Source organism: Oncorhynchus mykiss, chromosome 4 (assembly GCF_013265735.2).
Source record: "Oncorhynchus mykiss isolate Arlee chromosome 4, USDA_OmykA_1.1, whole genome shotgun sequence".
Classification (NCBI taxonomy): domain Eukaryota; kingdom Metazoa; phylum Chordata; class Actinopteri; order Salmoniformes; family Salmonidae; genus Oncorhynchus; species Oncorhynchus mykiss.
The window spans coordinates 27,757,342-27,775,000 of NC_048568.1; the positions used below are offsets into that span (position 1 = coordinate 27,757,342).

The 17,659-nt window shown below is 43.9% G+C and overlaps 2 protein-coding genes across 2 annotated transcripts in view; one reads left to right on the forward strand and one right to left on the reverse strand.

Annotated features, from left to right (window-relative positions):
- The first annotated feature begins 91 nt into the window (after positions 1-91).
- Positions 92-7,211, forward strand: LOC110522435 (WD repeat and coiled-coil-containing protein). Its single transcript, XM_021600819.2, has 4 exons — positions 92-328; positions 2,525-4,463; positions 5,428-5,548; positions 6,510-7,211. The coding sequence occupies exons 1-4, from the start codon at positions 291-293 to the stop codon at positions 6,725-6,727; spliced, it is 2,316 nt and encodes a 771-aa protein (XP_021456494.2). The 5' UTR covers positions 92-290; the 3' UTR covers positions 6,728-7,211.
- Positions 7,212-7,498: 287 nt separating this feature from the next.
- Positions 7,499-17,659, reverse strand: part of LOC110522436 (major facilitator superfamily domain-containing protein 2B) — a 23,960-nt gene continuing 13,799 nt past the window's right edge. Inside the window, exons 6-15 of the mRNA XM_036976042.1 lie at positions 17,104-17,182; positions 16,815-16,996; positions 14,164-14,254; positions 13,428-13,549; positions 12,530-12,613; positions 12,285-12,368; positions 11,428-11,537; positions 8,920-9,063; positions 8,184-8,360; positions 7,499-7,850 (exon numbers count right to left, since the gene is read on the reverse strand). Coding sequence (XP_036831937.1) covers positions 7,799-7,850; positions 8,184-8,360; positions 8,920-9,063; positions 11,428-11,537; positions 12,285-12,368; positions 12,530-12,613; positions 13,428-13,549; positions 14,164-14,254; positions 16,815-16,996; positions 17,104-17,182 — 1,125 coding nt within the window. The 3' untranslated portion in view covers positions 7,499-7,798. The remainder of the gene's footprint in view (positions 7,851-8,183; positions 8,361-8,919; positions 9,064-11,427; positions 11,538-12,284; positions 12,369-12,529; positions 12,614-13,427; positions 13,550-14,163; positions 14,255-16,814; positions 16,997-17,103; positions 17,183-17,659) is intronic.

A 17,659-nucleotide genomic window follows, 5' to 3' on the forward strand; every position in this document is an offset into this window, starting at 1 on the left:
AAATACACCAGACTTCCCATAAACTTCAAGACCCATAATGCTTTTCTATTGTCTCGTCTTTCAATTCCAGTTCATGAAAGCAACTTTCACCCCTTGAAAAGTGAAATCAACTTGGGAAATGTGATCAAGGTTTATGGTTTGACAAGACAATCGAGGCATGTAATGACACGTTTGTGCATATAATTTCGTGACTAAAGAACGTATTCGCCATATAGCTACTTCACTGATGGATTTAGCTAACATGTAGCTAACGTTAGCTACATGTGTTATAAGCTGGCCAGACCCCAAAAATGACAGCTACTGTAGATAGCTATCCAGTAACTGTCAGGTAAATGATTTTCTAATATTATTGAGTAGCTAGCTTTATAACCTAAATTGCAGTTGATAATAGCAAATCTTTGCTGTAATAGCTTTTGACTTGACCTTCTAGGTTTAATTGCATTTGATGTGAATGTGATACTAATTCTAGAGAGCACAAATTAATAACCTACCTCAAGACCTAGCCTTTGATCATGACTCTTGTTCAATACATTACACATAAGTAATTGGACGAAAGACGTCTTGTAAGGGAGAGTTTTGTTAAGAGCCGCGATGCTCGGTCACACGCATCGCTTGCGGTACGTTTTTTTTGTGCATAAGGACCTTATGTTATATATCGGCGAGAAATACTTTTCTAAAAACAAAAGGTTAAAATGATAGGCACCATTATAGGGTTAGGGTTCCCACGTGGCCAATTAGCTTTGTGCATTTTATTTATTTTATTTTATTTCACCTTTATTTAACCAGGTAGGCAAGTTGAGAACAAGTTCTCATTTACAATTGCGACCTGGCCAAGATAAAGCAAAGCAGTTCGACAGATACAACGACACAGAGTTACACATGGAGTAAAACAGACATACAGTCAATAGTACAGTATAAACAAGTCTATATACGATGTGAGCAAATGAGGTGAGATAAGGGAGGTAAAGGCAAAAAAGGCCATGGTGGCAAAGTAAATACAATATAGCAAGTAAAACACTGGAATGGTAGATTTGCAATGAAAGAATGTGCAAAGTAGAAATAAAAATAATGGAGTGCAAAGGAGCAAAATTAATTAATTAATTAAATACAGTAGGGAAAGAGGTAGCTGTTTGGGCTAAATTATAGGTGGGCTATGTACAGGTGCAGTAATCTGTGAGCTGATCTGACAGTTGGTGCTTAAAGCTAGTGAGGGAGATAAGTGTTTCCAGTTTCAGAGATTTTTGTAGTTCGTTCCAGTCATTGGCAGCAGAGAACTGGAAGGAGAGGCGGCCAAAGAAAGAATTGGTTTTGGGGGTGACTAGAGAGATATACCTGCTAGAGCGTGTGCTACAGGTGGGAGATGCTATGGTGACCAGCGAGCTGAGATAAGGGGGGACTTTACCTAGCAGGGTCTTGTAGATGACATGGAGCCAGTGGGTTTGGCGACGAGGATGAAGCGAGGGCCAGCCAACGAGAGCGTACAGGTCGCAATAGTGGGTAGTATATGGGGCTTTGGTGACAAAACGGATTGCACTGTGATAGACTGCATCCAATTTGTTGAATAGGGTATTGGAGGCTATTTTGTAAATGACATACTTGAGTAAAAGTATAGATACTGTAATGAAACAGCAGGGAGTAGGTCTCGAACCCTCGACCTTCGAGTCCGAGGTCCGGCGCGCTATCTCCAGTAAAAGTCAAAGTCCGCCAGTAAAATACTACTTGAGTAAAAGTCTAAAAGTATTTGGTTTTAAATATACTAAAGTATCAAAAGTAATTGCTAAAATATAGTTAATTATCAAAAGTCATGAATAATTGTAAATTCCTTATATTAAGCAAAGCTTTGTTCTTGTTTTAAAATGTTCGGATTGCCAGGGGCACACTCCAACACTCAGACATTATTTACAAAATATTCATTTGTGTTTAGTGAGTCTGCCAGGCCAGAGGCAGTAGGGATGACCACGTGTTCTCTTGATAAGTGCGTGAATTTAACAATTTTCCTGTCATGCTAAGCATTCAAAATGTAATGAGTCATTTTGGTTGTCAAGGAAAATGTATGGAGTAAAAAGTACAATATTTTCTTTAGGAATAAGTAAAAGTTGTCAAAAATATAAATAGTAAAGTACAGATACCCCAAAAAACGACTTAAATAGTACTTTCAAGTATTTTTACCTAAGTACTCTACACCACTGGTTCCTCTGTTAAGCTGGAGTGTAATTTAACCTACTTGATCTGCGTGGCTAAGGTCATTTGGACTAATCAGCTCAGCTCTGGCCCTGGGGTGTAACCCTCAGGCAGAGGGGATTAGGGATGCCAGAGGCACAGGACAAGAGAGGCTTGTCCTATTCTTAGTGTGAGATGGCAGTCAAGATAGCTGGAACTGGTCTTCTGCCGGCAAAATCCTCATGACCGATATCCTCTGCCCTCATCAATGCTATTGAATGAGTGATTGTTTCTTCTTTAATCAATGTTACTGATCATTGTTTCTCTCTCCGTTTGGATTAATCTGTACTTGCTTGACTGTCAGTATGGAACTGGGCAAAGCCAAGTTGCTGAGGTCAGGTCTGAACACGCTACACCAAACCATCCACCCCGTCCACGGGATAGCCTGGACTGACGGGAAGCAGGTCTGCCTCACCTCCCTCTACTATGACAACTGCGAAGTCAAATTCGGCGACACCAACGTCATCGGTCAATTTGAGCATGTCTTCGGCCTCTCCTGGGGCCCTCTGTGCTGTTCCGGCGCTCCTGCCCTGTTGGCCGTCCAACACAAGAAACATGTCACAGTGTGGCAGCTGCAGCTCAGCGCTCTGGAACAGAACAAGCTGCTCTGCACTCAGACCTGTGAGATGAGCGAACCGTTCCCCCTTCTGTCTGAGGGATGTGTCTGGCATCCCAAGATGGACATCCTTTCTGTCCTCACTAAGAAAGATGCCTCTGTGCTGTTCTGTGTCCGTGTGGACAACCGTAGGGTCAAGGCTGATATTAAAGGCAGTGGACTCATCCACTGTGCCTGCTGGACCAAAGATGGCACCCGGTTGGTTTTGGCTATAGGAAGCGCCCTTCACTCCTACATCTATAACGATGTTCAGAAGAGTCTTTTAGCCTGCTCCTTCTGCCCCATCTTTGACGTGGGCGGGTACATCTGTGCCATCGAGTCAACAGGCGAGGCCCAGGTGGCAGTAGCTACAGAGCTGCCTCTGGATAGGATCTGCGGGCTGAACGCTGGCATAGCATTTGACGTGTCCTCAGATTCAGAGTCCTCCCTACCTGGACATTCTTCTCCTATGGTGATGTTGGACGAGGATGGCTGTATAGACCCACGCAGGAGGTCCTTTGACTCTGAGAGGTCCTACCTCTCCTGCTCTGCCTCCGGCGGTCCTATGGACCTCACCCACCTCCTGGCCAAGCACCGGCGCTCAGACCCTAGTCCACTCTTACACCTGCGCCGCAGGGACCACCTGACTGGCTCTGGACAGGATTCGTCACACCTTATCCTGGTAACCTACGAACGGAAAGTCACCAGCACCAGTAAGGTCAGCATCCCTGGGATTCTGGTGCCAGACATTGTGGCCTTTGACTCCAGAGGTTCCACGGTGGCTGTGGCCTCCAACACATGTAGCATGGTACTGGTCTACTGCATCACGCCGTCCACCATGCCCAACATCCAGCAGATCTCCTTACAGAAAAACGAGAGGCCCAAAGGCATCTGCTTTCTTGGTGACAAGATGTTGCTTCTCATGATTGGCAGACAGAAGTCCAAAGACCCTGCCTTCCTCCCCTCCTCCAATACGGACAAATACATCCTGCGCCTCGCATCCAAGGAGATTGTCTACAACGGAGGAACCCCGGCGTGTCCCTCCCCGAATCGAGAATCCCCCGTTAGACGCCACTCGAAGCATGTCTTCTCTAAAGATGAGCAGCAGGAGCTTGTTGAGATTAAGGAGCTGGTGCTGCCGGGAGGAGGTGTAATCCAGTCCCATTCTCCAGGGAGCAGCAGGAGGAGGCTGGTGGAGGAGGTGAGAAGCCCGGAGCCCAGCTCAGTCACCAGCTCAGTGGACTTCTCCTACTCTGACCTCTGTCACACCTCTGACCAACCTCACTCTAACGCTTCCTCCATTACGGTCGAAAACTTTGACACGGAACCCGTCAACCGAATGACGATGCTCTCCATGGCAGGACAGGCTAGCAGGGAGTCAAGTCAAACCTGCTCCCCATACTACAACCCTAGGGATAAGCCCCACACGGAGCTCCCCACCCTGCCCAAAACCACCCCCTTGGCCCCCAGAGAGAAGGAGAGGAACCTGGAGCAGCTGTCTCAGAACATGGAGAGGATTTTCTCTCGTTTTTCTGAGGTGCAACAGTGTCTGACAGAGATCAGGGACTTCACCCGGAACGGCAAAAAGGGTCTGGGGACTAGTTACCCCAATGCCTGTGATCCTCCATACGTTAACATCACATGTCAGGTAAGGGTTACATCTTACAAGATATTACTTCATTTGGGATATTTCATTTCTATGTCTGCAAAAGCTGGAGATTTTCAGAGCAATATTTAAAAGATAATGTTTGTTGAAAGACCTTATTTATTGAAATTATAGGCCCCACCTTTGTATAATAAAGTTACGTTAGACTCTAGGGCTGGGAATTGCCAGGGACCTCACGATACAATATTATCACGATACTTAGGTGCCGATACGATATGTATTACGATTACATATGTATTGCGATTCAATACTGGTATTTTTATTGCGATTTGATGTTCCAAACATATTGTTCATATCTGCTGGAGAGAGAGCATGAGAAAATGAGTTTTGATCAGTAAGGGAAATAAAAGTGCTGAAAATGTGTTGGCTCCCTATTTAAAAAGAAGATGGAGAACAAGCTATAGGATGAAAAATAACAGAGTTTTAGCACAGGTACAGTCGACCAGCTCTACCTAAAGTAGCAAAAGTGTTTTTACAAATCGATACTTGGAGTCCAAAAATAATATTGCGATATGTAACTATATATAATTTTTCCCCCATCACTATTAGACACACAAAGGAATGAACTGTATGAGTATAATGCACCCAGATTCAGCATTCAGCAGATATTAGCATAAAGGCCTAATGTTGAACTTGATGGGACTTGTCTGAAGGTGAAGATACAGTAGAGACTTACTTTAATGTACTCTCCAGGCTAGAGTTTGCTATCCACCATTGGCTAATAATAGACAGTACGCTGACAGCACAGTGTGTGCTATTATGGTGTTCCTAAAAGAGCGATTAAAAGCACAATTTGTGAAATGATGCCTTGCTGTTGCATCCATCAATAACTGTCTGTGTTCTTGAGGTCAGAATTGTACTAACTAACCCCCCTCCACTCTCTCTATCTCGCTCTCTCTCTATCATCTATCTCTCTCTCTCTTTCTCTTCCCTCTCCTCCATGCAGAAGCAGCTGTCTGAGAATGTGTTTATAGATGAGAGAAGGCCAGTGTTGTTGTGTGAGGGGAAGCTGTGTCTGAAGGTTCTTCAGGAGCTCTTCAACGTCACTATAGTAGAGATGGTGTATGGTACGTATCTGGCCCATGGGCTTCCCCCATACCAATAATAACACATGGTTGTAGTCTTAGTGCTTCAGATGATTCTATGTTTTCACTATGTATACCCCAGGCTTAATTCAACCAGTTATTTCAGATTAAAGGTAGACTCAGCGATATGACATCATCATACACAGCGGGGTGATTCCCTGCTTACAGAAATCAACACAATTCATATGTGCAGACTGACATTATTGGCTCTTCCCAATGTAGGCATGCCTCAAGAGGAAATTGGGTAGTCTTCTCAGAAGTGTGTGTGTGTGTGGACGGGGATAGAAAAAAAAAAACGTTTTCCCTCAGGTTTCCAGGAATCTATTCATATAAGAATAACCGCCATATCCTCAGCCCATAGTCTAGACTGAGGAACTACTGAGCTTCTCTCAGCTATTACAACTAATTAGCGAAGATGTTGTATATCAAAATAATGACATCTCTGTTTCACTCCCCCCAAAATGACATGCATTTTAAACAAAGTGTTTGGTGTTAAACGGAGGGTGGAGAGGCTGAATATGGGAGTGATTATAGGGTTACTGTGGATTAAAAGGTTTAAAACAGAAGCAGCTTACAGCCCCACCACACCCTCCCTGGGTTCGTTCTGCTAATATACACACTCAGCACGCCTCCGCAAACTACAAGACTATTTATAGAGTATTTATGACACCACTCCATTCAGGAGTTTCACTGTTAGGGTTTTTGCAGCAACCTGAGAGAGCCGTATGTTGTGGTTACTGTACTTTAAAAAGCGCTCTATAAATGATTAGTAGACACTTACTGGTTGAAAAGCTATCTATTCAAAGGGTTAAATGAATGTAATCAATGACTCTCATGGTTTTATATAAGTTAAACAGTCTTATAAAGCATGGAGATAAATAAAATATGAATGAAATAAAAAAACTTCCTTAAACTTGAAACTCCTGTCTCCTGTGTGTTCCAGGTCCGTTGTGGATAGTCCTGGTAGCGGATGCAGAGGGCTTTGTACCCCTGACTTTTAAACCCAAAGAGGAGTTGACGGTGAGGAACGGAAAGAGGAAATCTCCCATCAGAACCCCTGGCAGCCCAGACTCCTGCCCCTCCAGCCCAGTCAAATCTCCCTCCAGCCCAGTCAAATCTCCCTCCAGCCCAGTCAATTCTTACCCCAACACAGAGACTTGAACACAGCATAAATCTCAAAACAGACTTCAGCATAGTGGGAGAGAGCACACAGCATGGGACTACCGCCTAGCATAACATATGAGATGTCAATGCTTTATGCATGCATATCTAAAAACTGCACACGCAAAGACTCAACCCCTCGGCAGCTTTTTATGAACAATCAGTACTGGGTGGCAAATGTTCCTTTTTCAGTTGGGGGATTATTCAATACACTTTTGAAAGAAGCACCTTTCAAACAGAATGTTTACATTTAGTGACTTTGGGAGATGATATTTTTGGGGGCTTTGTATTATATGCCCATCTGGTTCAAGAGGAAGTTCTGTTTTTTTAATCAGAGCACTGAGGTAAGATAGTGTGGTGTTTTGGCTGGCAGAGTTCAGTGTAGCTGCAACCAAATCCCAAAGAGATGTATCCTGTTTGTATGTTATACGATTGTATATTATTAAAACGTTCAAATGTTTAAAATGGATATTTTCATCACTCAACTTATGATTGAATATTAAACCTTTATTTAATTAGGCAAGTCAGTTAAGAACAAATTCTTATTTACAATGACGGCCTACCCTGGCAAAACCCAGTGCACCGCCCAACGGGACCAATCACGGCCGGTTGTGATGCAGCCTGGGTTCGAACCAGGGTGTCTGTAGTGACACCTCCAGCACTGAGATGCAGTGCCTTAGACCACTGCGCCACTCGAGAGCCCCAAAATGGAGCTTACATGGAACCTTCCTCTACTATATTTGAAGTTAAGAAGTCATGGTTCAGTCCATCTACTAACCAAAGTTAACAGTATTTATTAAGCCCAAACCATTATAATACTCAGATACCATTCATAAATACAGCAAATAGGGATATACATTCATTTATATAAATAAGGTTATCTTGTAGGTATATTCAAGATGGCTTTACAGGTTCATGTGAAAATACAGAAACAAACTTAAAATGTTTACATGAAAACATAACTATCATGTGATTATTTCTCAGTGTAATATACACTAATAGAAGTCATATTCCGGTTGGGGAACTAGAATCCGCCGCATGTGAAACCTCTCCTGTCCATTCCATCCCAGGTCATGGATTACTCAGATCCTCCAGCGTTCTGGAGCTGATGCAGCTTTGTTTCCTGTAGAAGAAAGACAAAATCAACTTTTAGATTGAAGGTACTGTATGTTAGTATTTGAGCCATTTCAGGCCACTGTAATTTTACTCAACCTAAAGGAATGACTGTGGTGAGAGACGGTGGTGTACTATACTCTTAATGCACTCAATCTTTGTGATCCAAATACTCAGTTTGGTAACACTTCACTTAAGCATGCATATAATAAAGCATTATGATACACTTATAATGCATTGTCAGACATGTCATAAGCATGTATCCCCTTATTGTCATATACATTACTTTACAAGAGCACTGTGACGTTCTAGCAACGTCTGACAACAGAAACGTGTAGCTCACCGTAGCTCCTCCAGACAGAGTTTGTTCCTGAGCCGGACGTCCTCACTGATGGGGTAGAGCAGCAGTATCAACAGGCCTGTTACGATGAAGGCCACCGGGGCAGCGCCTATGAGCAGTTTCAGAGTGTAGGCTACTTGAGCAGGCTGCCTGCATGCCCCCGTGTCATAACCCGCAAACCTGAAGATACCACACACACGTATTATACACAGAAAACTTGTAGAGATACATAAAGTGTCTTAACCTGCAAATCTGTAGAGATGCACACCTGTATCATACCGACAGTTACACACTCACCAGTTTCATAAATGCAATAGACAATGGCCTATTAATGCATACATCAGGATTGTGTTTATGTGTTTCTCTCTATACATCTCACTCCTGTGTTATTTAACTGACTTGGTGTTCGTGGCATCTGACTCACTCCAAGAGAGATGCCAGAAGTGTTGTTAACTTGTTTATGTTTCTCCTGATGTGGATCAGTGTTTGTGTGTTTGACTCACTCGAGGCAAGGCATGGATACTCCCAAGGAAATCCCATTTTCAGTAATGAATGCCTTTAATACTCTTGTGTTAGTGTTTATGTTGTCTGTCTGTCTGTCTGTCTGTCTGTCTGTCTGTCTGTCTGTCTGTCTCTGTCTGTCTGTCTGTCTGTCTGTCTGTCTGTCTGTCTGTCCGTCTGTCTGTCTGTCTGTCTGTCTGTCTGTCTGTCTGTCTGTCTGACTGACTGACTGACTCACTCGAGGCAGAGGGTGGACACTCCGAGAGAGATCCCAGCAGCAAACTTGGTGAAGAACACGTAGAAGGAGTAGAAGATGGCCTCATAGCCTTTACAGCAGGGATTGGCCAGACGGAAGTCATCCACCACATCTGGCAGCATCGACCTGAAACACAACACACACACAATACTACATGAAAACATCTCCCATCAACAGTTTATAGGCCTACCTCATCATCATGTTATACAATCGGTCTCGATGACTCCATCTGTCTGAGGAGGAGCAGTCTACTTATAGCGCTAGAGGATGAAATGGCTACAATGGTGCTCATAGAGCAGAGTTGAAATGGTCTGGCAAAATGACTGCTACTACGTGATGACATGATTACAAGATGAAGCTAACTGTAGCCGAACTGCTCCGACCACAGATGGGGAATCACCAGATCATTGTATTTCTATTTTTTATTTAACCTTTATTTAACTAGGCAAGTCAGTTAACAGCAAATTCTTATTTATAATGACAGCCTAACCCAGACGATGCTGGGACAAATGTGTGCCACCCTATGGGACTCCCAATCACAGCCGGTTGTGATACAGCCTGGAATCAAACCAGGGTATATAGTGACACCTCTAGCACTGAGATGCAGTGCCTTAGAAATCTGCACCACTCGGGAGCCAGATACAAAGACAGACAGTCATACACCACATGATGACCAAAAGTATGTGGACACCTGCTCGTTGAACATCTCATTCAATAGTCATGGGCATTAATGTGGACTTGGTCTCCCCATTGCTGCTATAACAGCTTCCACTCTTATGGGAAGGCTTTCCACTAGATGTTGGTACATTGCTGTGGGGACTTCCATTCAGCCACGAGAGCATTAGTCAGGTTGGCCACTGATGTTGGGTGATTAGGCCTGGCTCGCAGTCGGCGTTCCAATTCATCCCAAAGGTGTTCAATGGGGTTTAGGTCAGGGCTCTGTGCAGGCCAATCAAGTTCTTCCATACAGATCTTGACAAACCATTTCTGTATAGACCTCGCTTTGTGCACAGTAGCATTGTCATGCTGAAACAGGAAAGGACCTTCCCCAAACTGTTGCCACAAAGTTGGAAGCACAGAATCGTCCAGATTGTCAATGTATGCTGATTGTCATTGTATGCTGTAGCGTTAAGATTTACTTTCACTGCAACTAAGGGGCCTAGCCCGAACCATGAAAACAGCCCCAGACCATTATTCCTCCTCCTACATTTGGCACTATGCATTGGGGCAGGTAGCATTCTCCTGACAACCGCCAAACCCAGATTTGTCCGAATGCCAGATGGTGAAGCGTGATTTATCATTCCAGAGAATGTGTTTCCACTGCTCCAGAGTCCAATGGTGGTGAGCTTTACACCACTCCAGCAGACGCTTGGCATTACGCATGGTGATCTTAGGGTTGTTGGCTGTTCAGCCATGAAAACCCATTTCATGAAGATCCCGAGAAACAGTTATTGTGCTGAAGTTACTTCCAGAGGCAGTTTGGAACTCGGTAGTGAGTGTTGCAAGGACAGACGATTTTTACGCTCTACGCGCTTCAGCACTTGGCGGTCCCATTCTGTGAGCTTGTGTGGCCTACCACTTCACAGCTGAGACGTTGTTGCTCCTAGACGTTTCCACTTCACAATAACAGCACTTACAGTTGACCGGGGCAGCTCTAGCAGGGCAGACATTTGACAAACTGACTTGTTAGAAAGGTGGCATCCTATGACGGTGCCATGTTGAGAGTCACTGAGCTCTTCAGTAAGGACATTCTACTGTCAATGTTTGTCTATGGATATTTTATACACCTGTCAGCAACGGGTGTGGCTGAAATAGCCAAATCCACTCATTTGAAGAGGTGTCCACATACTTTGGTATATATAGTGTACATACACAGCATGATGACCCCACGCGATAAACCCTGTCATTTACAGAGGAAAGAGAAGTACGGAGGAGGCAGGGAAAGAGTGATAGAGAAAGGAGGGAGGAGAGAAGGAGACAGGAGGGTGAAGAGAGAGAAAAGGAGATGGGAAGGCAATGTGCTATAAACAACAGTAATAACAGAATGAAAGTGGAGACTGTAGCCCCCCTGAGGTTTATAGACACATCTCATTCATCAACATGACATCATAGCCAGGCGTGACTGTATCATGCCAGGGGGTGAATTACATTTTTGTATTTTTTTCTTTAACTAGGCAAGTCAGTTAAGAACAAATTCTTATTTACAATGACGGCCAGTGGGTTAACTGCCTTGTTCAGGGGCAGAGTGGCCGATTTTTTCTTTCGGTTACTGGCCCAACTCTCTAACCACTGAATGGACAGAGAGAAGTGTAGACTGCTGCTATTACAGCAATAGAATAGTAATTCTACAAGGACTGTGGCTATTTTACCACCCCAAGAATATGTTTACTATTGCTACTGTAGCTACAACCAGTGGCTAGTGCTAGTGGTACTACAACTACACCACATCCACAGAGGACCTTTGTGCCAGCACCATTCAATTGGGCTTACCATGGTAGGAGGAGTGATGCAGCCACACTGAGTCCAGAAGAGACAGCCACTACGTAGGCTACGACCAGGTTAGGAATGAACACCAGCATCACTGTGAACGGCATGATCCACTGGACAGAAAGAGAGATAGAGTAAGAGGAATGAACACACACACATACTGTACTTACTGTATACACAGTTAGTTGCACACAGATTTGTATTCAGGGTTGGGTAGGTTACTTTCTAAATGTAATCCATTATAGTTACTAGTTACCTGTCCAAAATTGTAATCAGTTAAGTAACACAATCTGATTACTTTCCCTTTAAGAGGCAATAGAAGAAGACAAAAAGGATCCATCAAACGTATTTGGTGTGTCATCAAAGTGGTCTCTGACTTGTGGTCAGTGGTCTCTGACTTGTGGTCAGTGGTCTCTGACTTGTGGTCAGTGGTCTCTGACTTGTGGTCAGCGGTCTCTGACTTGTGGTCAGTGGTCTCTGACTTGTGGACTCGATCAGGTGGAACAAACTTAAACTTGCGCCTTTTTCAATGCTGAATTGAATGTCATTGAGAAAACATAAAGATGTCAATGTATTTAAAAAAAAAAAATCCTTTCTGATTTCAAAAGTAATCCAAAAAGGAATCAACTAGTTTTTCAAAAGAATCTGTAATCTGATTAAAATAATTTTGTTGCAAATTTCACTGACTACAGCTAGTTTTTTTGTAATCAGTTTCTCTCCAACCCTGTTTGTAATACCGTATTATAATAATACCAGACATTTTTTTTTTGCCTCTCCAGAAGCAATAATATGTTTGTCCACAAGGTGGCACGTTTTTATCATCAGTGGAGCATCACCACCACCCAGTCCCAGACACTTACCGTGATTCCACAGAAGGCTGCCTTCTTCTTGCCGAACCGCTCCAGAAACCACTGCCACAAAGGGATGCTCACTACTGCAGATACCTGGGAAGAGGAGTATCATTTTTAAGAACATGCTATACTATTGTTTTTGGTTTTAAGTATACTCTAATGTCATATAAAACCATGCACTGATGTCAATAGGACATTTGTGTGAAAGTGTAAGTTTCTAGTTACATTGATCTAGGTCTGAAACCAGAACTCACCAGGATGGTCAGCACAATGTTCTGGAAGTGGTCTCTCAGGTCCACTGCATGTGTACAGAACAGGACAAAGTTGCTTTGCACCAACTGGAAATCAGATCAGATATAACACACATTCGTTCTTCAGAAAGATTCAGAATATTCAGCACTGTTCTATCCTCTCTGCCCACGGTGCCAAATCACTGGAGAAGCTGCTGACTAACGCAAAGTTTCCTCCCTGCTCTTGAATGATATATAATCCTTCTATTCTGATGAGCTGACAGTAAGTTATTACAGGAAGATTTGTGAGATACGGCAGTTGAGATGTTTGAGGTGGAATCTATCAAAGCTGTACTATATAGTTCCAATGCCAACCAACCATATGATCACAGCCATACAAGAAGTGCACCACTGAGAATTCTCATAATGATAACAATAACTAGATATTACATCATTGTAATATGACAATGTGCCGTCTATCTGTCTGTCTATCATCACCGGGTGGATTTGGAGCTGAGAGAGAGATGCTGTCAAGCATATTTCCTCAAACACACTGAGCGCTCTATTTTTCTTGATCAAATCAACATTAAATGGCTGGCAGGCTGTATCTGGAGCCATTCTGGGTCCAATCATAACACAACACCCATTACCATCCCACTGTGGGTATCATGTCTGAGAGGGGGTCTATCAATGTGCCCACCAATCATAACACAACACCCATTACCATCCCACTGTGGGTGTCTTGTCCGAAATGGGGTCTATCAATGTGCCCACCAATCATAACACAAGACCCATTACCATCCCACTGTGGGTATCATGTCTGAGAGGGGGTCTATCAATGTGCCCACCAATCATAACACAACACCCATTACCATCCCACTGTGGGTGTCATGTCTGAGAAGGGGTGTATCAATGTTCCCACCTGAATGGCAACGGAGATGAAGAGGAAGGCAGCAGTCAGAGTGAGGTAGGGACCGTGATGCATCACCAGGATGAAGCCCTTGTGGAATGGGATCTGCTTCTCCGTCTTCGAAATGTACGGATCTGTGCGAGGAAGAAAAATAACGAGATCTGACAGTGTCAAAAGAGACAGTTTCTTTGGTTTCCATCTTTTATCCCATTCTAAAAAATAGCTCAAACTAGCCCGCAAAGCACCAGAGAGAAGAAAGCATGAGTGAGACACGTATGGGAGTCTTCCCCTCCAATCTGGGGGGAGGGGGAGGGGGGGGGGGGGGTACAAGTACAGTGAACCAGAACTGACAGGTTTGCTGGTACAGAGGTCAGCAGTTCATTGACAGCCTCCATGTGCAGTATAAACACACAATATATGTCATTTTATACTTAACACTTAATCCTCCTCGTTTTCCTGAGTTGGATAATCATTGCATGAAGCTGAAGCTAGCTACAGTATATACTGTATTTTATTGCATGAGGCTGAAGCTAGCTATATAGAGGCCAGAAATAGTCCAGTCAGAATAAGGCTCAAAACAATTGAACGGAGTGCTACTGTGCTTACTGGTACATTGCAAATAGCGTTTGAGTGAAATGAATGAAGGGAAAGAGAGAGGAGCACACTCACTTGCTGGGAAAGAGTGTGCACAAACACACACACACACAAGCACATATGCGAGCACACGCACACACACGCACACACTCACCGTCTCTCTCTTTGACTCCCAGGAACATGACCACAGTGCAGATGAGAAACACTCCTCCAATCACACCAGCAGCGATCATATACATCTCCTTCTGCAAGTAGAGAGAATAAACAATCATATACTGTTACTGTACACCTCATTCTGCAAGGAGGACAGAGAGAAACAATATACCATGTACACCTCATTCTGCAAGGAGGACAGAGAGAAACAATATACCATGTACACCTCATTCTGCAAGGAGGACAGAGAGAAACAATATACCATGTACACCTCATTCTGCAAGGAGGACAGAGAGAAACAATATACCATGTACACCTCATTCTGCAAGGAGGACAGAGAGAAACAATATACCATGTACACCTCATTCTGCAAGGAGGACAGAGAGAAACAATATACCATGTACACCTCATTCTGCAAGGAGGACAGAGAGAAACAATATACCATGTACACCTCATTCTGCAAGGAGGACAGAGAGAAACAATATACCATGTACACCTCATTCTGCAAGGAGGACAGAGAGAAACAATATACAATGTACACCTCATTCTGCAAGGAGGACAGAGAGAAACAATATACAATGTACACCTCATTCTGCAAGGAGGACAGAGAGAAACAATATACAATGTACACCTCATTCTGCAAAGGCAAGAAAACAACAGTGTAAATGTAACCTTTATTTGTTCAATTTAGATGTCCATTAGGTATTGTTTTATACTACTCTTCCTGGGGTCCACTACACATCTTTCTTTGGTTACACAAGGAGGACATCTGAACTGAGCCTTCCTCAATCTCCATCGTGTATCTCCATCCAATTACTTCACTTCAACCCTTATCTGAAAGTTGCATTAAAACATACCAATGTGTTTATTGACCTGTGATTTTAGGTTAGAATTCCTTATATCGCTCTAGCAGATACCAGATCACTCAGAATTCACTGTACAGATTAGATACAAGGAACAACAGGAAAGGATCTCAATTGAATTCTGATCCTAAAATACAGCCTACCAAAATACTGTAGAGCCTTCAAGATGTTCTCAACCCAACAGGAACTGCACTGCCCTAATGTAAACAATTAAGGGCTAGTTTGCTATGTTAGTATTATTACTTATTCACATCAAACATTTTGCCATTACTGAGGGACTGGAGGAATCCAGTGGTGAAAGTGCTCTGTGTGTGTGTGTGTGTGTGTGTGTGTGTGTGTGTGCTCATCGTGGTTACAGAGGGCCATGCATGGTGAAAAGGCCACGCCATCGGGGTTTACTCAGAATCCTTTGGAATGGTACCACTGGAGCCCTTAAATAGCTGCGGCATGTCCGAACCCGACACGGAACAGTTTGGGCAGGAGCCCGCTCGCCGTGTTTTATCTACCCAGAAATCACTCTGCATTCACAAGATTCACAAGGTTGTCTCACTCATGTTTTCATTGACTGTATGTATACTTCTAGGAAATGAACAACAGATACATTTAAATATGTAATGTTCCGGTCTCGGTATGGCTGGTTTTAGGCCGGAAATAGATGTTCAATATTGTTGGTTCCTTTATCTCAGCAAACTGCATGTCAAGTTTGGGGTCTGGGGTTCATTCATGTGTTTTTAAATGTGATAAAAATAGCCTTAATCACACAGACTGTGGTCGCCCCACAGACTGTGGTCTCTTATTTCAGGGAGGGGGATTGATGGCTGATGTCAGGGGAGAGGAGGGGAGGGGGCTGGGGCAGAGGCTCAGATTTAACCCGTGGTCTCTTACTAAAAACCTGGGATGATAAATAATATATGAAGCCCTCTTAAAGTTGGTTGATTTGGTAAGACTAGATCGCACCTCTAGATAGTCTGCAAACACAAACTTCACATTCATTCATCCTATTCCTTTTAGTTTCAACAATTTACAATTTTCATGCTTGTTGACCTTCAACTTGTTTCCTGTTGTTTTTTTTCAACTCTGAGGCCTCAAAAAAGGAAAGAAAGAAGTTAAGTAAAAGGAAAAGATGAGTGTGAAAGTACAGCCCTGAGTTATTCAGGACACTACAGCCCTGAGTTAGTTCAGGACACTAAAGCCCTGAGTTAGTTCAGGACACTACAGCCCTGAGTTAGTTCAGGACACTACAGCCCTGAGTTAGTTCAGGACACTACAGCCCTGAGTTAGTTCAGGACACTACAGCCCTGAGTTAGTTCAGGACACTACAGCCCTGAGTTAGTTCAGGACACTACAGCCCTGAGTTAGTTCAGGACACTACAGCCCTGAGTTAGTTCAGGACACTACAGCCCTGAGTTAGTTCAGGACACTACAGCCCTGAGTTAGTTCAGGACACTACAGCCCTGAGTTAGTTCAGGACACTACAGCCCTGAGTTATTCAGGACACTACAGCCCTGAGTTAGTTCAGGACACTACAGCCCTGAGTTAGTTCAGGACACTACAGCCCTGAGTTAGTTCAGGACACTACAGCCCTGAGTTATTCAGGACACTACAGCCCTGAGTTAGTTCAGGACACTAAAGCCCTGAGTTAGTTCAGGACACTACAGCCCTGAGTTAGTTCAGGACACTACAGCCCTGAGTTAGTTCAGGACACTACAGTCAGTTACAGTTATTTTCAATATAGGATCACCATGGTAACACCTCAGGTCTGGTTGTTTGTTATCGTGGTGACACTTACAGCATGTGACAGGAAGTCCTGGGAGTGAACAATTCTCTTGACGATCTCGGCCCCACTGCCGTTGCCTAGGTGACTGGCAGACATGTTGTGCTGGGGGCAGTTTTTCAGGGTGTGTGCGCTCGCCACGATTTGACCCTGGATGGCAGCGCCAACTAGAGTACCCAGCACCTCCATGGTCATACCTGCAGTATAACACATGTATTACAGTATTAAGTACTATCAAAACAGAATGACAGGCGAGTGGTATCATTTGATCAAACAACCTAAGGTCTGTGTAATAGTGACCTACGGTAGGCTGTGGCCGAGTCTCTCTCCTTCTGGTCCGGACTGAGGAACATGGTGAGGGCAGAGTAAGGCACATGGAAACACTGGGAAGGAAACAGAGCAGACACAGAGGACATGATTAGATGTGGTTAGATATAGGAAACACTGTAGGAAGTGGATCAGAGGGTCAAAGGCCATATCATTTGTACCTTTTGTTGTTGTTTTACCAATTTTCAGTTTCCATGTCGATAAACCTCAGCTCTCAAGCTGGCCAGTATATCAGTCAGCAACCCTCCGCTTGATCATCAAACCCAGCCTTTCTTCACTTTGTCATTCACACAACAGCTCAGTCAACATTGTGGCAGACTGACCGAGCGAGCAAACAAGCGACTGACCAAGAGACTGACAGAGTGTCCAAAGAGACATCAGAAATAAACGCGGCCTTAAAAGACTGTCCCATCCCTTCTCCTTCTCTTCGGCCGGGGCGGGATGGAGTGAAGGAGGGATGGAGTGAAGGAGGGATGGAGGGAAGGAGGGATGGAGTGAAGGACAGATGGAGGGAAGGAGGGATGGAGTGAAGG